The 25,986-nt window shown below is 44.9% G+C and overlaps 1 protein-coding gene across 1 annotated transcript in view; it reads right to left on the bottom strand.

The window, feature by feature from the left end:
• Positions 1–25,986, bottom strand: part of GALNT2 (polypeptide N-acetylgalactosaminyltransferase 2) — a 215,317-nt gene that overhangs the window by 76,771 nt on the left and 112,560 nt on the right. Inside the window, exon 3 of the mRNA XM_003308809.6 lies at positions 2,097–2,250. Within this exon, the coding sequence (XP_003308857.1) occupies positions 2,097–2,250 (154 nt within the window). The remainder of the gene's footprint in view (positions 1–2,096; positions 2,251–25,986) is intronic.

Here is a 25,986-nt window from a genome sequence, read left to right on the forward strand (position 1 = left end):
ATCAGATATTAATACACAAACACACACACACACTTTTCCATGGCCCTAAAAAAACTGTAAAGCTACATATTTCTTAAATGTGAGCTGGAATAGGTGAACAGAGCTGACTAGAACCCAAAGAAAGCTGTTAAGAAAGGAAGCTCCTGGCAGTTAACTGGCACCTACACTGTCCATTAGGTCCTTGAGAGTAAGAGAGAAAAATCTTCTTTCACTGTATGCAGTGTGGGTGAATGTAGTTTCACTGGCCATTTGTCTCTCTCCAGCTCTCCCTCCCCCATCAATCCCTGAAACTCCAGCCCGTGAAATTAGACACTTGCTGGCTCTCTGGGAGCCCCATGCTTTCCTGGCAGGGCTTCTGCACTTCCTTCTTCCTGAGTGTCCCCACCCAATTCACCGCTCTTGGGACCTGTCCTGACCCTCCCACCCTCCTGAGTGCCTCAAAACTATTCATGCAAAGTAGACTGCCCAACCCACGGAGCTACACGACCTCACTTCCTGGTGCACCTGCCACCCCTAGCAGCTGGAATGGGACCAGATTTTTCTGGGTGAAATGCTAGGATCCGAGCACAGAGTCTGACATATGGTAGATGTGTAATCTATATTCCATTCACTGATGAATGAATGACTCTAACTTAGCAGGAAGATATACCAAGCACCCAGGAAAACAGCTGCCTTCAAAATGCAGCTCCTTATTTTTTTAATAATCTGAAACAAGACTAATTCACTGAGAATTCCAATGTGAAAGACCTCCCAATCAAGGTTCTTATCAGCAAACTTACAGGTATGGGATAACAATGAGGGTTATGCATATCACTTTCCTGATAAGTGGTGACAAATCTTTTTAAAATGCCTACCAACCTCCTGAGCTGAGCTTCATAGACCCCAAAGTACCCTCCACTCTCAAGATCTTTGAAGAATAAAAAGGGGTGGGCAAGGTGGAGCATGCCTGTAATCCCAGCACTTTGGGAGGCCGAGGCGGGCGGATCACTTGAGGTCTGGAGTTCGAGACCAGCCTGGCCAACATGGTGAAATCCCATCTCTACTAAAAATACAAAAATTAGTCAGGTGTGGTGGCAGGCAGCTGTAGTTCCAGATACTCGGGAGGCTGAGCCACAAATTGCTTGAACCTGGGAAGTAGAGGAGTAGAGGTTGCAGTGAGCCAAGATCACATCACTATATTCCAGCCTAGGCAACAGAGCAAGACTCAGTCTCCAAAAAAAAAAAAAAAAAGAAAAAGAAGGAGGTCAGGAGAGCAGTGGTTCATGTTTGTGATTCCAGCACTTTGGGAGGCTAAGGCGGGAGGATCACTTAAGGCCAGGAGTTCAAAACCAGCCTGAGCAAATGGAGAGACTTCACCTCTACCAAAAAATAAAAATAAAAAATTTTAAATAAATATTATCTGGATGTAGTGGTGAATGCCTGTAGTCCTAGCTACTCAGGAGGCTGAGATGGGAGGATTGCTTGAGCCCAAGAGTTTGAGGTTACAGTGAGCTATGATCGCACCACTGCATTCCAACCTGGGTGATAGAGGGAGACCCTATCTCTAAAAATAGAAAGAAAGATGTGGACAAGAGCCTTTCCTTTAGTACAGGGTGTGGAGATGCGGCACCTGTCCCTCCTGTGTTTCTGCTCAATTTAACATCTATTATGCTGGGTAGTTCATTTCTCCTTTCTAATCTTTCGAACATTTCCAATATAAGCTGTCACAATAAGCAGGAATTTAGATTTTCTTCCTCCAAGGTTGGGAACAATGACAAATTTTGCATTTTTGTGAATGGATCATAAAAATAACAAGTGATCACTAAATATAAAGCCAGTCACACAACTCTCTTTCTGACTTCCATGCTCTGGCCAGAAACCCACAGCCTCTGCACACTGCCACAGGGCACCTAAAGACTAGAGCTGAATCTAGAACCATCCTTCCACTGCCTATGGGTGAAGTTCCATTGCCATATACCTCAGGATTTTTCCTAGTTTTACAACACACATTCAATTTCCCAGAGTAATGGAGAAGTTCTAGTGTCACAGGTGAAAGCGATGTACTGGTTTGTGTGAAAGCAAATGAAGCTGCAGCAGGTGCTTAGTGGGGTACTTACTGGTCATGCCGGGTGTCAGGGATGGCTCTGTCCATTCGAAGCTTATCACTCTCCACCTGGTTGAACTTGTTGCGGGCGTAAGGGTCCTGCCCGGAGCGGACCATCGTCCCTCCAACATAAGCTTCCTGGTTAAAGTCTGGCCACCGTACTTTCCCTAAAAAGAGCAGAACAGAGGGTAGGGATGAGGGAAAATGTGACCAAGTGCTCATCACAGAGACTGCAGTTAAGTGTTAACTCCAGAAATCACATCCATGGCTTCTTTATATAGTGGCCATTTTAAACAACAAACTAGCTGAAAACAGCACAAGCAAGCATCATCCTGTCTACAACCCAGAGAACAGGAAACTGCAGGTTTGCCATTTACAGCATGAAAGTTAAAGGCCTGGTGTACAGGCATCTGTCCAGTGAACAAAGTATGATCAAAGTACCCGTGACTGTGGCATCATTCATGTTTTCTATAAAAGGAGATGTTCTCAGCTTGTCCCACCTTTCCAGGGATTATAATGTTGACATTATCTCAGGTAGGGTGAAGAAGATCATGTATAAACTGCACATAAGGTATTCCATCATGTAACATCAGGTAACACAAAAATAAATGTTTATACAAAAAATAACCCCTAAAGAACAGGATATCAAAATACCCTTTGGTGAGGCCTTGTCAAGGGGTCCTTTTTGCAGCTGTTAGTATGCCTGACCCCATGGGGAGAAAGTGAAGGATGTGGCTCTCAGAGGTGTCCTCATATGCACAGCAGGGGCCTGGCCATTCCTAACACACACATCATACCTGTTCTCTTCCTGGAAGAAAGGAAGCCAAGGCAGCCTGCCTGTCCCCTGGCATTGGCCTGAACCCTAGAATGCCAGGCACAAGGTTCTCCAAGAACACACCACTGCACTGAGGAGCTCTACCCTAGGGCAGAGGCAGTGTTGGCGACCAAGGAGCATTGAGAGGAGAGCACTGCTAGGCGAGTGAAGTCAGGATGAGCCCAGGTGTAATAAAGGCAGAGCCAGAGAAATGCACAAAGGCAGGACGCTCAAACAGCAGAAGACAGGTGGAAGGAGAGGCAGACTTGAAGCAAGGAGAACATTTATGATTCTGTGTCAACCTGGGTTTCAATCAAGCACCATTCGCCATTTGCCACCTATATGATCTTGGATACGCTATTCATTGTTTGAAATTAAGTTTCCTACAAAATAAGTAAATAGAATAACAAAAGGTTCTTCACGAGGACTTAATGGCCTACAATGTTCCACTTCATAGATATGACAAACTAAAAAATAATAATAAACACCACCAACAACCCTGCTCACATGAAACTCATACAATTTCCAGTGGTTGGAACTGCCATGAAGAAACATAAGGCTGTTATGGGGGCAGGGAGTACAGGGTTCCTGTTCTTTATGGGGTGGTCTGGTAAGGCCTAGCAAGATGATTTTGAGCAGATAACTGAACAAAGGCAGGGTGTGGGCATGCAACTCTCCGGGAGAATAGGGCACCGCAGTGCAAAGGTCCTAGTGTCGACATGAGCATGCCCATTCAGGAACCAGCCAGGAGGCCAGTGTGACTAAGGAGCAAGCAAGAGCCTGGCCGTCAGAGCCAAGGTTGGAGAGGGGAAGGCAGGGCTGCCGGCAGCTACACGAAACAGGGCAGCAAGGGGGAGACAGCTCTTTTGCAGCGTGTCAACCCTTGGGTCGTGCAGTTGACCTTGAAAACACGGTATGATAATAGCATGTGTACCTCCATATCTACTTTCCCAACAGAAATCCTTCATTACACAATTGAAGGGCCATTGTGTTCCTTTCTCTATTTCAGAGATGAGGAAACTGAGAATCAGTTACATGTAATTTGTTCAAGACAGAAGAGTAAATTTTCTATCTAAAAGCTCATCTGCTTCTTGTTGCAATGGTCCTGCGAGGTCAGAACCCCCATCTCATCACAGCTGGTTGCCGTGGAAATGATGCTTGGGGGGGGTCACAGAAGTCTGGCCTCTCAAATCAAAAATCAGTTCCAAAACCCACGAGCCTGGCTACAGCGATGATACCACGGCCCCAGTAACAGCTGCCTGTGGGAGCCGGCCAAGGTGTCAGCATCTTCTTATGCCGCAAATAAAACGTTTCCAAAACATGTTACTGGAAACATGTTTTCCGTGCAAAGACCATCCTAAAAATACTTACTGATCCTCCACTCTCTCCTCATCTTCCTGCCTTCACCCTCATATATTTTCAAGGATGAGAAGAAAAATAACACCTACCTGCACTCAAGAGCGAGCAGCTTCTACTCCTCACCAGTGAGTTTATCCTTTCACGGACTAATACAAAAGAGGCTTTGAAGCTTTTGTTAAAATCTAAACCAGCAGCACCTATGGCAGAATTCCAATGAGCTGGTTCTAACAAACGTATTTAATGTCCTGAATACCCTGCACCACGGAACTTTGAACTATGGAATAAAGAACCATGACGGAGTCCCATGCACAGCCAGAGAAGAGACCACCACCCGAGAGAGGTTTCATCCTACCATGTAACTCTGCTTACAGCCTACTTGCTTCTCACCGGCGTGCTGGGGACAGCAAAGTCTGAGGACTGGTTGGTGTGGGCCTGTGCGCAAGGAGAGCAGTGGCCATGGGATAAGGCCTCTGCACAGCTCTAGAAGCTTCAATCCCATTTCCACCCATACATCTCTTTGTGCTCTCACACCCCCACAGCCCTTCTGGAATAAGACCATCACAGCACAGGGTTTGCAAGATGTCTAATGCCAGTCATTCACAGGGTGGCTCAGACCCTGGCCTGCGGTGCATACTAGGTGACTCCACATGAGGTGTCATGCTAGATCCTGTAGGGAGAATCAGCACACACAGGCCCGTGACCCATGCTGTGGACTTCATGTTCTAGGAGGTAGAGGGAGACAGACAAGAATCAAATGACTGTACTAGGCCGGGCGCACCGGCTCACGCCTGTAATCCCAGCACTTTGGGGAGGCCGAGGCAGGTGGATCACGAGGCCAGGCGTTCGAGACCAGCCTGGCCAACATGGTGAAACCCCATCTCTACTAAAAATACAAAAAATTAGCCAGACGTGGTGGCAGGCGCCTGTAATCCCAGCTACTCAGGAGGCTGAGGCAGGAGAATCGTTTGAACCTGGGAGGCGGAGGTTGCAGTGAGCCGAGATTGCACCACTGCACTCCAGCCTGGGCGACAGTGCAAGACTCCATCTCACAAAAAAAAAAAAGAAAAAAAAGAATTAAATGACCATACTAATAAATGTATCAATAAAAACTGAGCTAAGTGCTCTGAGGGTGAAAAATGAAGCAAATAATGGAGGAATCTTATCTAGACTGGGAAACCAGGGGCGGCTTCCCTGCAGAAAGAATATTTGAACTGAGATTTGAATCATGAGTAAAAATGAACTTGGAGAAGCCCTTGAAACTTCACAAAAATATCATCTTTCTTCAGCACCCAAAGACTACATGAGCCTACTGAGCGGTACCCTGCCCTGCCGCCTCCTTTGACACAGGAGCGTCTTCAACAGGACCCTGGTGTGGGCCCTGCCTTGTCTTGTGGCAATCTCCCTGAGACACACAGCTGTTTTACTAGAGACAGACTATCAACAGTATTTCTTTCATAAAAGCTTAGCAGTACTGGAATACTACAGGGGCTTTCAAGTTTGCTTGACAATGACACACTTTTAACACTGTGACCCAGGTGTCACAATGCAAACATACACACCCAACTGATACAAAAGTCTCACAATATCAAACTTACCCTCACTATATGCGAGGAACAGATCTATTCTATTTTTGTTTTAGGTATCTCTCGAAACTGGCTTCACCACCTAATGATGGGTCACAACCCATAATTTGGAAAACGCTAAGCTAAAGAACCATTACTAAAATTGGTTATTTCTGTACTATATAGAATTGCTAGGTTTGAAGCTACCCCCAGAGGCAAAGGCAGGAAAATCCATGGAGAACAAGGTTTGCAGAGGGCACACGCGTCCCAGCCCAACCCCACGCAGACAGGGACATGGCGAGAGGTACACAGAGTAGGGTATGAGTCAGAGGTTAGAGAGAAACAGCCACAAAACAACCAACAAAACGTCTGAATATATTGCCTTCCTAAAAATATGACATGACATCCATACATCATCTTGTGCTTTTATCATCTTTTTAAAAATCTTTAAAAATAGTTCTGGAAATTAAACAGCTTTAGAAAATAAAAATATATGAGAATCTCGGGAAAGTGGACTTGGCTAAGCAGAAGCAGCTGACGGAAAATACTTCAAAGATATAACATTTTACATGAGGAGGCAGAAACTAGCTTCATCACCAAAGATGACAGGAAAATAAAACATACATTTAAATAACATGAGAAAGGTATTTAAATAACATGAGAAAAGAAAGAGAGCATTATCCTAAAAAGGGCTGCGAAAAGTTTGCTTATTAAATAAGGTTATGAAAATATTTTTGAGGAAATTTCTTTCCAGAAGATAGACTTCTCTTAGATGTGGTCTTTGAAACCAAAGAAGGAATTGTTTGACCTTACCAGCCTTGAAACCCCTGATTCAGTAAAAATGAGAAGCTTACAGCGGATTATTCCGCAGACAGAACAAGTCACCTGTCTGCGACCCCATGCCGACCTACCTGGGCTGGAAAGAGGTCTGCGCTAGTCTCAGTCAAACCCTCAGGTGGTCCCACAGACTGCCCTGCTCCACACATGCATGGCCATGTCCTCTGAGAAGCACTGGGCCCACAAGGGTCTCACTCTCCTGGGCTGCTGGTCCTGCCCCTGCCACTCCTCGTACTCTCCTGGGCTGCTGGTCCTGCCCCTGCCACTCCTCGTACGCTCCTGGGCTGCTGGTCCTGCCCCTGCCACTCCTCGTACTCTCCTGGGCTGCCGGTCCTGCCCCTGCCACTCCTCCTACTCTCCTGGGCTGCTGGTCCTGCCCCTGCCACTCCTCCTACTCTCCTGGGCTGCTGGTCCTGCCCGCCACTCCTCGTACGCTCCTGGGCTGCTGGTCCTGCCCCTGCCACTCCTTGTACTCTCCTGGGCTGCTGTCCTGCACACACCACTCCTCGTATTCTCCTGGGCTGCTGTCCTGCCCGCGCCACTCCTCGTATTGTTCCAGGCTCCCCTTCCTACCCAGGTGAAGATGGAGCTCCTCACCTCACAGACTCAGCCTCGCCCGCAGCACCTCAGCATTCCACATGCGCAGTCCACAAGCACCTGTTAAGGGCTTTACTACTGAGGGTCTCGTCCTGGGTCGAAGGTACCGGAGGCCGACCGTGAAAAGGAATCCAATCCTGCGCGTGACCGGGAGGAACGCAGCTTCGTGTTAGTTCTTACACATCTCATCGCTGCGTGCCGATACAGCCGCATATGAGACGTGCTGTGGTCTTGCGCCGGACGCTTACTCCTACGCCTCTTTCGCTCGTTTGCAGGCATTTTTTAAATGTGTTCCACCGCAAAGCCTGTCAGCCCTCCCGAGCCTGCCTGCCCCATCAGTCAGATCGCTGGCTGGAGCACGGGGGAACAGAGGGTGCAGAGCTGGCCAACAGGGGTCCAGGCCAATGCTGTGTCACCGATAAGGATTCAAGGACTTGAGCAGAGGAGCAGCCGAACACACACACGCACGCATGTACGCACGCATGCACACACACACACAGAGCACAAAATCCAAGCATGAGGGTGAGCCTGGCTCACTGACTCCCTCTGACACTCTGGTTTGTATAAAATGGGAATAATATTCCACTTCTGGGGTTGTTATAACAACTAAATGAGATGATCACAGCAAAAGTCCTACACTACTAACTATAAAATTAACTGATATTTACAGGCAGAAATGACCGAACACAAACAGAATGTCCCTGCCTCTCTGATGTAACCCCCTATGCCCTCACCCAGAAAGGGCTGCTGGGAACCACCCAGCCACCAGGCCCTCTGTGACACCCATGAGGGGTGTCCCACTCTGCAACTGACCCCGGGGGGGGGGCGAGCAGGAAGCATAGAGGGAATCCCTGCTTTCTTTATGGGGTTCCTGTGGGCACTGCCCAGGCGAGCAGGGGTACAGACCTGCGGATGCACTGAATTCATGCCCTGCTGTTACCCACGAGTACCTCCCGCCCTCCCCATAGCGCTGTGAGAAGTGAGAAGGCGGGGCCAGTGGATGATTTCACCTACGTCTACACTTGTATCCTTTCATTTCCATCTGCTGCTCCCAAGAAACACCTGGAAATAACAACTCAATGTCATTCTCTGCTTGTTTCAGGCAGGGGGAGATGTAAGACAGGTCCCATGTCAGGTGGAGTGTGGAGGAAGAGAGGCTTGCTCTGAAGCCAGGGGTGTTAGTGCTTGAAAGAGGAATACTCCAGACACAGCCCACTACAAAATGGAAGTGCCAGGGGCCTACTCTAAGAGAAAATTAGTTTTACTATCAGCCATATCATGATCAGTTAGGTCCCTAGGTTTTCCACTTAAGCTGTTTTTCACATTCCTTGGCGGTACTGGGTCTGAGAAACCCAGTTCTCAGGACTGTGCAGAGAAGCACCAGCCCTCTGCCCCTCACCTGTGCATGCCACAGGCACCTTCCTTTGCCATTTTCTCCTGCTCTCTGCATCACCCAGAGGGCTACTGAGGGCCACAAAGCCTCTGGGGGCTCCCACTCAGATGCGGAACTTCTCCTGCTCAGCGGGGATGGGGTGAGGAGAAGCGGGGCCTGCCTGCTGACAGCAGCTTGTGTGCTGGACGGGGCAAGAATGCAGAAGCCTGTGTCTCCAGGTGGAGCTGTACCTTCCCATCTCCTGTCGAGACCCACACACACCCTCTCTCAATCCTAGGGTTGGAAGAATACTAAAGGGACGTCTCACACTTGCTGTCCTGAGGAATGTATGGGTGACCTCATAAGACAGACATTTTATTTTGGGTCTTAATTTTGGAGAACAACAATCCACCACCCTCTATTTTCCCCAAGTTGATCAGAACAGCCCAGTACAGTGAAAATGCCAAGCCCAAGCAAATGTACGGAAATTAACAAACGCCTCACTGGAAAGACCCGCCATCCAAAAGTGAGGAGGAGATGGGATAGCTCCATAACCAAGCCAAGGTTCCAAGAAAGCTCCGGAGAAAGGGCACTTGGGCTGGGTCTTGAAGCGTGAGCAGGAGCCTGCCAGATGCAGGAGGCATGTAACAGAAGACACCCAGAGACAGAAGAGACCCAGTAGGGAGGGACAGCAGGCAGGAGGTGAGGGGGCCCTGTGCCCAGTGGCTGCAAATCCTCTAGCCTGGGCTGAAGTACTTGAACCTTACTCCCCACATTCTAGAGTGCACAGGATATTTGGAGCAAATGAGTGCTGATCCACTTTGCACTCCAGGAATGTGCCTCTGGCTGTGGAACGAAGGATGCTCAGACAGGAGACGAAAGTGAGGAGGCTGACGACCCCGGTGCAAGTGTGTACAGCCTAGTGCACATCTGCCCCCTGCTCAGGAAGGCCCTGCCCCTATCTGAGGATTGTCCCCAGCCAAATGCCATGTCACCTCCAAGCCAGCCCAGCCCCTGCAAGCCCCAAACTCACGTCCAGGTCTCTGCTCACCTCCGGCTTGCGTGGCCAGTGGTGCCTCCCCAGCGCTCCCTCCTCCTCCAGGAGGAGCCACGGTGGAATCTGTGGCGGTGCGGGCACAGCACCTCTCAGGAAGGCTGCCATGCTTCCACTAACCTGGCTAATACTTCATTACTGTTTTGTCAGTCCCATCCGCAACCCCAGAAGGTGTACCTGGGAACTCTTACTAAAGCTGGTCTTCCCAGCCATGCCCGCACCGCTGATGCTGTGCATACTTACAGATAAGGCAGGGCCACTGCGATGTATGTGTCTACCCCTCCTGCCGGCTGAGCTGCCTCTCAATGTGGCTACCTCCTCCAGGAGCCCTCCCTGGGGTCCCCAGCTGCTGCCTCTCTGCACCCTCTCTCTTTTCTTTCTCCTCTCTCTGCAAGCCTCTTCCTGCCCCCTCACGCAGAGCTCTATCCCAACCACAGCTTTTCTAAAACCCTCTTGCCAGGGGGCCTTATAAGTGCTTCCACTCTTCTGTCTAATAACTTGAAATTCCACCAAGGCTAGAGCTCAAGTTTAACCACATCTAACTGCCACTGAACACAGCAACAAACACAGAGACAATGGTGTTTGTTCCTGCTCTGCTGGCACCTCAGTGACTCCCAAGTCACTCCCCAGAAATTATAGCCACCTCTCGGGTTCTGGCTGTGCCCTCCCTGTCTTGACCTTGGTCCGGACTTGGAGACACATTCACTGAAAGCCGTTTAAAATGAGTCCTGTCTCTCTCCACCTGACTCAGACTTCAATACCCTTCTAACCTTGTTTGCTGTACCCTTTTCAGTTTGGAGATCAAGTCTGGACAGAGAAGATGGAGGCCCAATGGGAACGGGCAGGCTCCACTTCTTCTCCCCGCAGAGCTGGGATGCTCTTCTTGCTCTCTCTCCTCCCCTCGTGTCCACAGACCTATGCTTGTCATCTTCAGCACTGACCCCTCCACATGCACTGGAATAGGCTGCCACAGCTCTCTCTGCTCCCCTCTATGGTGGATGGGGGCCCAGCCCGGAATTAAGCAGTGCACTTCAGTAATGAAAATGAACATCCTGCTAAGCCCTACAGGCGTTCCTGCAACTTGTTCTGACACTGTTCCCAGAGGCCTGTGGCACTGTGGGGAGAGTGTCCCTCCCCTCCTGGCCACCTCGCAGCTGCATCTGATGTCTGATGGCAAATGGAGGCCAGTCCATTTGAAGGGCTGGGCTAACCGCAAGAGGAAGGGAGATTCCTTGTCCATTACCTTTGGACTGATGGCCCTAAGGCCTTCCCTTCTTATCCCTGTAGCCATGAAAAACAATGTGTACAGTCAGAGAGGGGATGGGCCCAGGTTAATTCTTCTGCCTCTGGGAGAGAAGGGCCAGGATCCGGAGAGACAGAGCAGACCTATGGTGGCCTGACAAGTCCTGGCTCTGGACCCCTGCAGGAGAAGGGGGCCCTAAGGCTGGTGTGGGAGGAGAACTTCCCACCACTTCTGTCTGCCGGTCCATTCTGCAGGACGCATCCCTGCCCACTGTCCTGACTAGCCACGACCCGGCCACTGCTCCCTGGGTTACACAGACTTCAGGCCCAGCAACTTTTTCTTTTTTGTCTTCCCCATCTTTGACTTAGTCGGCATGCCTCCCCACTGATACTCTTCATCACACCCGCTATCATTCAGGGCACAAGGTTTTGTGCTTTGCTACTTCCTTGGGTACAGAATTTCTTCTCCCTCCCGTAACCCATCCACCAGGCTCTGAGTTATAGCTACCTTTTCAGAATCTGTTTTTTCCTGGTTTAGTTTTGGGAACTTTTCTCCCCATCTTATCGAGGCTGGAGAGCAGGACAGTGTCCCTTGAGCAGAGAGTGGCTGGCGACTGTAACGGTCCATGGTGCCTGGGAGTGGAGGCTGAGCATAGGCACTGAGGCCCCGGGAAGGCTGCTCGGGGCCCCGCCAGCATCAGCTCTGTGGCTGACACTCTAGGACCTGGCTGCAGCCAGAGACACAGCCAGACAGCGCTCCTAAGTGCCACTCAGGACACCATTTCCATGGGACAGTTCATTCTGGGATCCTAATAACCAATCTTCAAGTGAACTTTTTGAAAAAGACGCTTTTGTCATCAGGGGACTACTTGCATTTGGATGACTTGTTCAAATAAATGTTGGTTTAAAATAATGCTACCTTTCCAAACAATGCCACTTCTTTCTTAAAATTTTTGTTTTTACTAAACCTTATATTTGAAAAAAAAAGATGACAGAAACCTATAAAATTGACCCTTCAAAGAATTAACATCACAAAGCACATGAAGACCCCAGCACACAGAGGCACAGGCACACCCCAGCACAGAGAGGCGCATGCAAACCCCAGCACACAGAGGCACAGGCACACCCCAGCACAGAGAGGCGCATGCAAACCCCAGCACAGAGAGGCACAGGCAGACCCCAGCACACAGAGGCTCATGCACAGGCACATGCACAAATGTGGTCTTTAGAGGACTCTCAGTTGCGACTGTCCTTCAGCAGCAGATCAGGACATATGCTCTTGGGCAAAGAGCTGTCATCTACCACCCGCAGGTGTACAAGGGGAGGGGAGGTATCTTCCTGGATGCAGGTCCCGTTGTGCAGGAAACTGAGAGTCTCAGTGGATTCAGGCTGCAGGAGGCTTCAGGATTCTACACAGGTATTCACTGCTGTACTGCAACTCTTCATTCAAATCCTCCCCAGGAAAGACAGCTTAAACAAATCTAAAGCTACCCCATGTAAAACAGAGAAACCGCTGGGAAAGCAGCCAAGGAAGGGAAACAGAATGTATTTAATATCAAAGGACAAGGCTCTCAGATTTATTTGGTTGATCTCAAATTGAATGTAATTTTACTGTGCTTAAAAGAAAAAAAAAATCCTAATATTCTTCCTCTAGAAGGTCATAATGCTACACCATGAAAGAAAAGACGAGGACAAGGCCAGGATTACAAACAAATAGATCCATTTCAATTACAAAGGCCCATAAATTATGTTTTATTATTTGTCACTGGATATCTGGTATCACAGGAAATTTTCTTCACCTGTGAGAAACCGTCTCTTGAAATAAGGAATCCCACGCATCCATGATTAAGGACAAAAAAACCAGGAAATCCAAAGAAGTGATAAAAAGCTATTTAAAAGAAAACCTAAGAAAATATCAGATGTTATAGAGGAAATAGTTTTCATTTGTTTAAAATTATCTGTGCTATCAAAACAACTAAAAATATACCACAAAACAGTATCAAATTGATAAAGTGCAATAAATCTTCATGTATGAATCATCCTATATCTCTTCTTCAAATTTGAAATGAAAATTCTTCATTTTTCGTTATATGTTGTACTACCTAACCATAATAAATTTAGCCTATTGTACATGGTCTTGACCAATCTTCTTTTTCATCCTAAATATCAGTAATAATATCAAAGTGAATCTACTGCCCAGAATCCCAGCCAACAGATGAAAAAGACAGAAGGAGAGAAAGACAGCATCTGTTAACCAGTGACTACTTGGTCTGCTACTTCATACAAGACCTTGTCCACACCATACCATAACCATGTCAAATATGAGGGTTTCTGCTTTACAAGTTAGGAAACTAAGGCACAGAAGTTAAACTTATCCAACATATCACAGCTGTAAGATGATGGAACCACAACTCAAACCCAGGTCCTAATTATGCCCAGTCTGTGTTCCCTCCACTGCACCCGACAACTCACTTTTAAGTGGGGAAAATTGAAGCGAAACACCAAAAAGCAACCCTGCATGCCTGTGCAGTTCTCAGCTGCCCAGCCCCCTTTCAGGTGGCAGTGCCAGTCCTGTCTCCACCCTGGAGTGACTGAGTCTCTGACTTTGAGAGCAGGTGTTCCTGTCTCTGAAACGCTGGCATCACCTGTCGTTGGACTCAGAAGGAACTGTGGACATCATCTCTCCAGGTGTGAAAATCTTTCCATTACAGTCCCCAATGTCCAGCCACAGCTGAAGAGGTGCTGAGCATGGGGAGCCCCCCGTTTCAAAAGGCAGCTGTTTCACTGGACAGCGAGAACTGTTGGTGGGGGCTTCCTCAGATAAAAACAAACGCTGCTTTCTGAATGGGCACGGTGGCTCACGCCTATGATCCCAGCACTTTGGGAGGCCAAGGAATAGGGATCACTTGGGCTCAGGAGTTTGAGATCAGCCTGGGGAACATAGCGAGATGCTGTCTCTGCAAAAAATTTTAAAAATGCGTCTGGCATAGTGGCACATACCCGTAGTCCTAGCTATGTGGGAGGCTGAAGCAGGAGGACTGCTTAAGCCCAGGACTTTGAGGCTGCAGTGAGCTATGATTGCACTACTGCACTCCAGCCTGGGTTGGTGAGACCCTGTCTCAAAACAACAACAGAAACAAAAAAATGCTTCCCTCTAATTTCTGCTCAAATAAAAGAAACAGAAGTCTCAAATAAAAAGAGAAAAAAAGTCTTCAGCCTCTTTTATATGGTAGCCTTTCAAATATTCAGACATCACGATCCCACTTCCCCTTGGAAGCCCTTCTGTAAAAACATCCACAGTTACTGCACGTGTTCCTCATCGGACACTGCTTCCGCTTCCTCAAAATCTGAGTCACTGTCAGCCGGACTAACTTTAGTTTATCAGCATCCCTGAACACTCTGTGCTCTTAAGAGAACTAAACACTTCAGCTATGGGGTGGGAGCCCAGAGAACACTGGATGTCACGTGACTGCTTCTGGACACTGTATTTCGACTAATAAAGCTTAAGATAACTATCTTTAAACAGCTCCATTACATCTCTGGCTACTGATCTCAGCCCTTGGTCTCCACTTTCTTGCTTGTTGAAACAGGAGAAGGACAATGGAAGATTTTTTAATGTTGGCTAGAGGAAGAAAATAGGCCCCCTGTGGAAGACAAAATGGCAACTAATATTAAAAAATGCATGCATTGCCATTGACCCTGCAATTTCACTTTTAGGAATTCATTTCAAGAAATAATCATGGACTTAAACAAAGATTTACCTCTCAGGATACTGGCTGGAACCCCTCTTTATGTCCCACAACAAAAAATAAGTTCAATGAGCCGATGGCCGTCGAGATGTTGCTGCCATTAAAATGCTATAGGAGATGTTTATGGATGTGAAAAGGAGTTCCCGATATATCGCCCAAGCAGAGATGGCACACCACAGTGCTGTATTTGTAAAAATCTAGCTGTAAGCAGATGGTAGGGGACTGCCCACAGAAAAAGGCCCCGTTTCAGGAGAGAAGAGAGAGGACGGTGGCCCCCGATCAGGGAGTCAGAGCCCAGGAGGGGGCTCTGAAAGAGAGATGGGCGTGTGTGGAGAGACGTCTCAGCAAATCCCCCAAATCTACTGAAATGCTAGTCACCTTGTGGATGACCTGAATTTTCACAGAAATTCACGAAAAGATTGAACTTTGAATGTGGGATAAAACTCAGGACCAACAGGCAAACTCTGACCAACAGTCAGAGAGGCCAGATGCTTCAGGAGCATTTGGTCCCAGGAGCCAACTCCAAGAAACTGTGTGCAAGGCCTGAGGCTTCAAGTGCATGGGTCTTGGCGCGTCCCATGCAGAGGAGACCCCTTCGTCTCAGCTATGGGGGCAGCACACCCACCTGGGTATACGCCCAGGGCAAGTATGGAGGAACACGCAGTGGGAGAGGAATGGTGGTTGTTTCTGGATGGTAGAATTATGTATGAATATAATTTTCTTATTTTTGCTTATCTGAATTTCTAAAATGTACAATACACACATTGCTTGCTTTTTAAAAGATGCTTCCCTAAAGACACTGACAGCCACTTATTTTCCTTATGACAACACTGTGCAGATCACTGGCCTCAGGCCTGGCTCATGAAGAACTAAGTAGACTTCACTCCCCACAAGTGTCACACAGTTCCACCTCACACGACATGTATCACAGTGCACATGGTTCACAGAAACACAGGAAGGGAATTCTGACCCACAACATGGGTGAACCTGGAGGAGTTATGCTAAGTGAACAAGCCAGAAATAAAGGACAAGTACTGTTAAGGCTGCACTCATATGAGGGACCCAGAGGAACCAAATTCATAGAAACAGGAATACCAGGGCCTGGGAGAGGCAGGAATGGGACATTGGTATTACATGGGTACAGTTTCCATTTTGCAAGATGAAAACAGCTCTAATTGATGGTGGTGATGACTGCACAACACTGTGAATGCGCTTAATGCCACGGACCTGTACGCTTAACAACGCTTAAAATGGCAACTTTAGTGTTATGCATCTTTTACCACAATTAAAAAGATAAATGCACAATGCCAGAACCCATTAAGTCACCTAGAAAAACAAAGGGTCGGGGAACACTTCTCTCTGATGCTGCAGCAATGCTGAACAAATAATACAAGTGGTTTATCTCATCTTTCTTCCGGCAGGTGGGAAGTAGAAAAGCTAAAACGTCTCTGTTAGGATCAGTGGCAATTCACACCCTGGATTTAAGTTCTCTTAACACATTTCATCATTCCCATTTCATTCATCTTTACGTGAACATTAGCAATTTCTGTTCTGAGAAATCCACTGTCTGGGGTAATTGAACCAACAGCACATCGGGGAGGGGTGGCTGTGATGAAGACACAGCCCAGGACCAGGACGGGGAGGGGCCTCAAGGAGAATCCAGACGGCCTTAGGACTCTCCTTTCTGAACTCTCTCCCTACCCTCGTCTCTCCTAAGCCTCAGCCCTTTACACAAGGTTACTAAGGAATACAAGAATGACACTAAGGTCTCATAAAGGCAAAGAGAAAATCTGCTCCAAAAGGCCACGTTGACCAAAGGGTGAGAGATCTCCAACAAGAACCTCATCAACAGCTGTCCTCAGAGGCAGACCTCAGCCTTCCAGTCCCTACAGCTGCCCCTGCTCCTCTTCCGGCCCCACTCCTCTACTGGCCCCTGCTCCTCTTCCGGCCCCCGCTCCTTTGCCAGTCCTTCTGCCAGCTGGCTGGCTGGTCAGATTCAGAGACAATTACAGGGAGAAACTTATTTTTCAATCCAGAAGTTTTTCCACACCAAGGGGAAAAAATGACGTTCTTCTCTATCAGATAGATTTCCAAAATACAAAATATTGACTAATATACATACTCTATTTGAAGACAATATTTTAAAAACCAACACTGAAAAAAAAAATTCAGTGGTTCCAAGTAGAGAGCATGATGCTGAAATAGAAGCAAGGGTCACAGAGTTTATGGGCAAAAACTCATCCACAGTAGACCTGAAATGTGGTATGAGGGTGGGGGGAACTACAGAGATATATTTTTACAGCATGTAAAAGAAAATAAAATTGGTGATTCCAATCTGAGAATAGAGATTAAAGGGAAATGGTAAGACACAGTTAACAGAATCAAAGAGTTTTAGAGCAAGAATGTATCTAAATTTTACAGACAAGGAAAACAAAACTCAAATACTCCTTAACTTGTCTAAGGCCACAGGACTGGTGGCACAGCTGAGCCTAGAGCTCCCGGCCGTCATCCTTGTTCCGAACCCAGATCCCGTGCTCCCAGGTTATTGTTCTTGCCCCCATTCCATGACTTCCAGCTGGGACTGCCACTTGGGTGGTATACTTTATCCAAATTCCAGATTCTTCCCCAAAGTACGATGAACTGAGGCAAGAAATAGAGTTAAAACAATAATCTGGGTTTTTGTGACCACGGCAGCCCCAAGAGTGGTAGTCTCCAAAGTGGGGCCACACAAGACAATCTTCCGGGGCAAAGAAAGAAAATGACAGACATTGTCAAGTATTTTCCTCATCCTTTATAATAGCTTATTTTAAATACACTTTATGATACAAACAGGAGGCAGGGAAATACTGGGTAGGAGAGAGTGGTCCCTGGCGAGCGCCACACCCTCAAGCCTGGAACCGTAGGGCCCAAAGTGAGAACATGCATTTCTGTTTTCCTGCCCGAATGTTGCCTTTTCCAAAACCACCCCGGCCCGCCCCACCCTCCATCCTGTACCCATAAAAACCCCAGGCCCTACCAGCAAAGCAATAGAGAAGGAGAGAAGAAACAGCCGGATGTTGGAGAGAATCAGCTTGATTTCAGAGGGACAGCTTGACAGCGGGACTTTGGAGAAGAGTTTGGCCGGGGACAGCAGGACTCCAGGGGAAGACCATCTTCCCACTTAACCCCCTTTCTAGCTTCCCATCCCACTGAGAGCCACTTCCAGCGCTCAATAAAGTCCTCCACGTTCACCATCCTTCAATTTGTTTGCACAACTTGATTCTTCCTGGACACCGGATGAGAATTCAGGTACCAAGAGGGTGGATGCAAAAGGCTGTCACCCTGACCTTGCACTGAGCTAACACTTAAGTCATCTGTGGACAGCAAATCTAAGAGCACACTGTAACATATGCCTTCTAGGGCTCCAGGGGTCACAGGTAGCCCCACCCAGATGCTGCCGGGGGGCTGCACAGAGTTCTACTCCTGCCGATGCCCAAAAGCACTCACCCCAGCCCCTGCACCCACTCACCTGCATGCTGCTCCTCCCATGAGGGGCTGAGAGCTGTGGGCTGAGTCCTGTGAAGGGGTCAAGGGAACTACCCCATTTCATTTAGAATGTATCAATAAATCTGTATGGCAATATGCATGTAATTCCTAAGTAAGCATTTTAATACATATGTGTGTGGGAGGTGGTCTAAATATACGTTTGTTCATAGAGTGTGCGATCAGAAAATTGGAGACTGTTGGCCTGGAACATCACTGCTCTGCCCTGTTAGATCTGGCTCCTTCATCTGTCAGTGGGTTCTGTGGCCATAAAAGCATCCAGCTTGGTGTCATGTCTTCCCGCCCATCTGTCTACAACTGCTACATGCCCCAACACACAGAACACAGGAAGCCACTGAGCTTCCTGAACACACCACTGACACACTGGAAAGTGCCATGGCCAGTAGTTTCTTGCAAACCATAAAACTTTAGCTGTGTTCCTCATGCTTAGGGAAAATGTATTTTTCAATCACAAGAAAATAATTTCTAACAACAAAAAAATTATGTGTATGTTGGTTTAGTAAGAAAAATGGTTTCAACATAAAAAGGAAAGAAAGCCCTTTGGCAAAATAAAAAGACATTGTGCGTTTATCAAAAATTACTACTAATAACTCAAAAGAGAGGCAAATCAGTACATTCTGATCTCTTTGAAGATAAGAAAACCAACTGTATGCAATAGTTAAGGATATGAAAGGCAGAGTCAATGTGAGCACTCAAATGATTTTAAATAAGGTATGACTCTCAATGGTCAAATCCAGCCTATGACCTGAAGATGGCTTTTCCCTCCCTCTCTCTATTTGCCTGAAAACCATCAGAACACTTGTATGTTTTTAATAGAAGATAATCCATAGGAAGTCTCTCATTAATCCACACAACAGAAGTGTGTATCCTAGCTTCCTATTATTATAATAAAGGAATATTAACTATTCTATTCAGATGCTCCCCATTGTGTGGGTAATGTTTACTTTACATATGAAAGAACTGTGGCTCAGGGCTTCATGACTCATCCAGGAGCTGGAAAGATGACAGGGAGGCCGACTTAACACACAAATTGACTGCATGCATGCGTCCAGTCAGAGTTCCTGGAGGAGACAGTGACATACCTGCATCTGGTGTAGGTGGGACAACGCATGGGGAGGGCACAAAGGAGGGGCTTGGACTCCCTGGGGTGACGCTTGTCCAACCACAGTCAAGAACACAACGTGCAAACACTCTCACCAGCAAACACTCTTGCCAGCAAAGCAAACACTTCATAAATGGACATCCAGTTCCCAATAGGCATGTAAGGAGCTTGAAAGTTGTTATTCCGTCCTAACAGTAAAAAGCTGAATAAAATGAAAAATCAGCACTTCTTAGAGATCTGCCTTGGATCTGTTGGAGAAATGTCACAAGCCACAGCCCCCCAAATTGGACAGGTGAATACAAGGAATCACAATTCACTGGAGCAGAAGCCTGTAAGTAGAAACCCCTGAAGATCCACTACGGGGGTAGGAAAACCTAAACTGTAGTGGAAAATTCCTGGAGGCTCACTGTGGACAAGCCTAAGAGATTAAAAACTCCAGGGGGACCCAGTCATGGGGGTGTGGCAGCTATATTTGTGTGAGTTTTACCTCCTGGAGCTCTACCAGATCCTCACAGTGAATATTGAAGAAATATCCCCTCATGCTTACAACAGCGAGAAGGGAAAATAACCATTTTGAAAGAAGCCAGGGCACTGTGTTCTTATTAATAAGGCCTGCCATCGGGAGAAACTATTTAAACAGGGACTAAACTGCTAGCATTTATCAGAGCCTGTCCAATCTGAGGAACAGGAAATAACCAGCCTCTGCTAGACTTTAGTATCACCTAAGGATGTGGAGAGGGGGAAGCTGAGAAGCAAATGTGAGGCTCACAGCCCAGACACAAAGGTTCCCTAAAAGAATGAGACCAAATCATAGGACTATAGCAAGCTTCCCCTCCCACTACACCTTAACACCACACAACTAAAGGCCTGTTTACCAGGGTTCCGTGCACCAAGTCCATCACATCCAGCTTTCAACATAAAATTACAAGGCACACTAAGAGGTTAAACACACACACACACACACACACACACGCACACACAGTTTAAAGAGACACAGCAAGTATCAGAACCAGACTCAGATATAGAACAATGTTGGAATGATCAGATCAGGAATTTAAAACAACTATAATTAATATGCTAGGGACTCTAATGGAAAAAGTAGGTAACACACAAGAACAGACAGATAATGTAAGCAGAGAAATGGAAATTATGAGAAAGAATCAAAAGGAAATGCTAGAGATCAAAAACACTGTAGAGAATGAGGAATGTCTTTAATGGGCTCATTAGCAGACATGACATGCTGAGGAAAAAAATCTCTAAACTTTAGGACATGACATTAGAAACTTCTAAAACTCAAATGCAAAGACAAAAAAGATGAAAAAAATTGAAATAATATCCAAGAACTGTGGAACAATTACAGTGGTGTAAATATGCATGATGGGAATATCGGAAGGAGAAGAAAGAGAGAAAGGAACAGGAGAAATACTGGAAGCAATAATGACTAAGAATTTCCCCAAATTAATGTTGAACACCAAAACGCAAATTAAGGAAACTTAGAGAACACACAGAATAGTATAAAGGCTCCAAAAACTACACTGAGGCATATCATATTCAAATTGCAGAAAATCAAAGATAAAGAAAAAAAACTGAAAGAAACACCTTACCTATCAATAGAGGAGCAAAGAGAAGGATTATAACTAATGTCTTCTCAGAAACCATGCAGGAAAGAAGAGTGGAGAGGGAAATATTTAAAGGGCTCAGAGAAAAAAAAAAAATGACCACCTAGAATTCTGTACCATTTAAGATTGATCTTCAGGCCAGGCGCGGTGGCTCACGCCTGTAATCCCAGCACTCTGAGAGGCCAAGGTGGGTGGATCACGAGGTCAGGAGATCGAGACCATCCTGCCTAATGTGGTGAAACCCCATCTCTACTAAAAAAATACAAAAAAATTAGCTGGGCGTGGTTGGGCGCCTGTAGTCCCAGCTACTCGGGAGGCTGAGGCAGGAGAATGGCATGAACCCAGAAGGCAGAGCTTGCAGTGAGCTGAGATAGCACCACTGCACTCTAGCCTGGGTAATAGAGTGAGACTCTGTCGCAAAAAAAAAAAAAAAAAGATTGATCTTCAAAGATGAAGAAGGGATAGAGACTTCCTCAAACACAAGTTGAGGGAATTTGTTGCCAGTAGACCTGCCTTGCAAAAAATGTTAAAAGCAGCTCTTTTAACATAAGAAAATAACATCGATCAGAAACCTGGATCTACATGAAGAAAGGATGCATCAAAGAAGGAATAAGTGAAGGTAAAATAAAAACTTTTCCTTTTTTTTTTTGAGTTGTAGTCTTGCTCTGTCACCCAGGCTCAGAATAGTGGTACGATCTCGGCTCACTGCAGCCTCCGCCTCCCAGGTTCCAGCGATTCTCCTGCCTCAGCCTCCCAGGTGGCTGGAATTACAGGCACACACCACCACACCTGGCTAATTTTTGTATTTTTTGTAGAGACAGGGTTTCACCATGTTGGCCAGGCTGGTCTTGAACTCCTGACTTCAGGTGATCTGCCTGCCTCGGCCTCCCAAAGTGCTGGGATTACAGGCATGAGCCACTGCTCCTCGCCTATTTTTCTTATTCTTAATTGAACATATAATGGGTTGTTTGAAATAATAATAGCAACAATATATTCTATCATGTATTCTTTTACATATTATATACATATGCTTATGTGGATGTAAAATGAATGACAGCAATGATATAAGCGATGGGAGGGAGGAATCAAGAATACTTTGTTATTATAAGATACGTGCACTACCTGTGAAAAAGTATAGTGTTATCTGAAAGAAGACCAACTAATTTTTTTTTAAGACACATAATAGATATGCTGAGAAGAGAGAGAAAATGGGATCATACAGAAAGCTCAATTAAAACGACAAAAGGCAGAAAAAGTGTGAAAGGTAAAAGTACAAACATAGAATAAGGGCAATAAATAAAAAACAATAACAAATATAGTAAATATGAATTTAAATATATCAACAATCACTGTATACGTCAATGGTCTAAATACACCAAAGAAAATACCAAGATTGTGAGAATCGAAAAATAAGTCCCAATTATATGTTGTCTACAACAAATCCACTATAAATAAAATAACACATATAGATTAAAAGTAAAATGATAAAGAATGGCCTTTACCAAGAAAAGTTAGATCTATCATGCTAACACTAATCAAAAGAAAGTAAGAATAGCTATATTAATTTCTGACAATGTAGACTTTAGATCATGGGAATTTTTAAGGGATCAAGACAGAACTACACAATGATTTTTTAAAAGTCTATTTTCCAAAAAGATACAACAATCCTTAATGTGTATGTGCCTAAAAGGAGCATAAAAATGCATGAGGCATAAAAATGTCCATGCAGTTCATGATAGATAGAACTGCAAGGAGAAATAAATGAACTCACTGTTATAGTTTGAGACCTCAATAGTCCTCTGTCAAAAATGGGCAGATCCTGCAAGAGGAAGCTCAATAAGGACAGAGTTGAACTCAACAACACCATCAATCAACTAGATATAATTGATATCTATAGACTAATTCAGTCAAAAACAGCAGAGTACACATTCTTCTCAAACTCACATGGAACATTCACCAAAAGAGACCACATTCTGGGCCACAAAGCATACCTTAACAAATTGAAAAGAACAGAAATCAGACTGTGTGCTCTCAGAACACAATACAATTAAACTAGATTCAATAACAGAAAGATAGCTAGCTGGGAAATCCCAAAGTACATGGAGACTAAACAACGCACTTCTAAATGACACAGGGGTCAAAGAAGAAATCTCAAGAAAAAATGTTTTTAAATTTCCAAAGTAAATAAAAATGAAAACAAAACTTATCAAAATTTGTGAGATGCAGCAAAAGCAGTGCTTCCAAAGAAATTTATAGTACTGAGTGCATACATTAGAAAATAAGAAAGATCTAAAAGCAATCATCTAAGATTCTACTTGAAAAAACTAGAAAAAGGAGAAAGTTAAATCCAAAGTAAGTAGAAGACATACTAAAAATTATTACAGAAATCAATAAAATTGAAAACAGAAAATCAATACAGAAAAAAATAAAACAAAAACTGGTTCTCTCAAAATATCAATAAAATCAATGAATCTCTAACCAGACTAAGTGAAAAAGAAAAAAGGCACATTTTACCAATATCAGAAATGAAAGTGGGGATATAACTACAGATCCCATGGATATGAAAAGGACAATAAGGAATAGTATGAACAACTCTATTCCCATAAATTCAATAAGCTGGATTAAATGGACCAATTCCTCCAAAGACATACTCTGCCAAAATTCACATAAGAAGAAATAAACAATTTGAACTGGTCATATCTATTAAAGAAATTGAATCGATAATTAATAATCTTCCCAAACAGAAAGCACCTGGCCTAGGTGTGTTCACTGATGAATTCTGACCCACATTTAAAGAAAGAAATTATACCAATTCTCTACAATCTTTTCCAGAAGACAGAAGCAGAAGAAATACTTCCTAACTCATTCTATGAGGCCAGCATTACCCTAATACCAAAAACCAGACAAAGACATTTAAGAAAAGAAAGGTATGGCTGGGTGTGCTGGCTCACGCCTGTAATCCCAGCGCTTTGGGAGGGCTGAGGCAGGCAGATCACCTGGGGTCAGGAGTTCAAGATCAGCCTGGCCAACATGGTGAAACCCTGTCTCTAAAAAAAAAAAAAAGGAAACGAAAGGTACTGATTAATAGCTCTCATATGACCATATGCAGGAATTCTCAACAAAATAAAGCAAATCAAATTCAACAATGTATAAAGAGAATTATACATCATGATCAAGTAGGATTTATGCCAGTTATGCAACAGTGGCTCAACAAATGAAAACCCATTAACGTAATCCATCATGTCCACTAGCTAAGCAAGAAAAATCACATGATCATATCAATAGATGCAAAAAAACCACTTGACAAAATCCAACACCCATTCATGTTACAAATTCTCAAACTAGGAATATATGAGAACTTCCTCAACTTGATATAGAATACCTACAAAAATCCTGCAGCTAACATCATACTTAATGGTGAAAAACTGGAAACTTTCCCACTAAGATCAGGAACAAGGCAAAGATGACCCCTCACCACTCTTCTTCAACACTGTACTGGAAGTCCTAGCTAATGAAATAAGACAAAAAAAAAAAAAAAGTATAAAGATTGGAAGAAAATAAATAAAATTCTATTTGTTCATAGATCACATGATTGTCTGTGCAGAAAACCTGAAACAATGAACAAAAATTTCCTAGGACTAATAAACAATTACAGCAAGGTTACAAGATGTGAGGTCAATATACAAAAGTCAACTGCTTTCCTATATACCAGTAACAAAGGAGTGGAATGTGAAGTGAAAATCACAAGACCATTTACATTAGAAACTCCCAAAATGAAAAACTTAGGTACAAATCTGACAAAATATGTATAAATTCTGTATGAGGAAAACTACAAAACTCTGATAAAAGGTATCAAAAGAATTAAATGAAAAAATATTTGACATTCATGGGGAGTAAGACAATATGGTCAAAATGTCAGTTAATCTCAACTTCATCTATAGATTCAATGCAATTAGAGCCAAAATCCCAGCAAGTTGTTTTGTGGATATTAACAAACTGATTCTAAAATTTACAAATTTATATGGAACAGCAAAAGATCTGGAATAGCTAAAACTACCTTGAAAGAAAACAAAGGTGACTCGGCTTCAAGACTTTACATGAAGTCATGGTAATCAAGGCAGTGTGGTAGTGGCAAAATAACAGAAAAATAGACCAATGGAAGCAAATAAAGAGCCCCAGTATAGAACCATACGAATATTGCCAACTGATCTCTGACAAAGGAGCAAAGGCAATAAAGCGGAGAGAAGAGAGTCTCTTCAGCAAATGTTTCTGGAAGACCTGGACACTCACATGCCAAAAAAAAAAAAAAAAAAAAGAACCTAGACACAGCTCTTACACTTTTCACAAAATTAACTCCAAATGAATCACAGACCTAAATGTAAAACACCAAAGTAGGCCAGGCGTGGTGGCTCCCGCTGTAATTCCAGCACTTTGGGAGGCCGAGGCGGGCGGATCACCTGAGGTCAGGAGTTTGAGACCAGCCTGGCCAACATGGCAAAACGCTGTCTCTACTAAAAATACAAAAATTAGCTGGGCTTGGTGGCAGATGCCTGTAATCCCAGCTACTGGGAGGCTTAAACAGGAGAATCACTTGAACCTGGGAGGTGGAGGTTGCAATGAGCTGAGATTTCACCACTGCACTCCAGCTTGGGCAACAGAGTGAGACTCTGTCTCAAATAAATAAGTAAATACACCAAAGTATAAAACTCATAGAAGATAACATAGAAGAAAATCTAGGTGACCTTTTTGTCATGGTGAAGACTTTTTAGAGAAAACACCAAAGGCGTGACAATGAAGGAAATAATTGATAAGCCAGATTTTAATCAATTAAAATCTTCTAGGACACTATCAAGACAATGAGAAGACAGGCCACAGACTAGGAGAAACATTTACAAAACCCATATCTGATAAAGGACGATTATCCTAAATGTATACAGACTCTTAAAACTCAACAATAAGAAAATGAACCACTGGATTAAAAATGCGCAAAAGGAGTGAACACCTCAGAAAAGAAAATATACAGATGGCAAATAAGCCTATGAAAAGATGCTCA

Source organism: Pan troglodytes, chromosome 1 (genome assembly GCF_028858775.2).
Source record: "Pan troglodytes isolate AG18354 chromosome 1, NHGRI_mPanTro3-v2.0_pri, whole genome shotgun sequence".
Taxonomy (NCBI): domain Eukaryota; kingdom Metazoa; phylum Chordata; class Mammalia; order Primates; family Hominidae; genus Pan; species Pan troglodytes.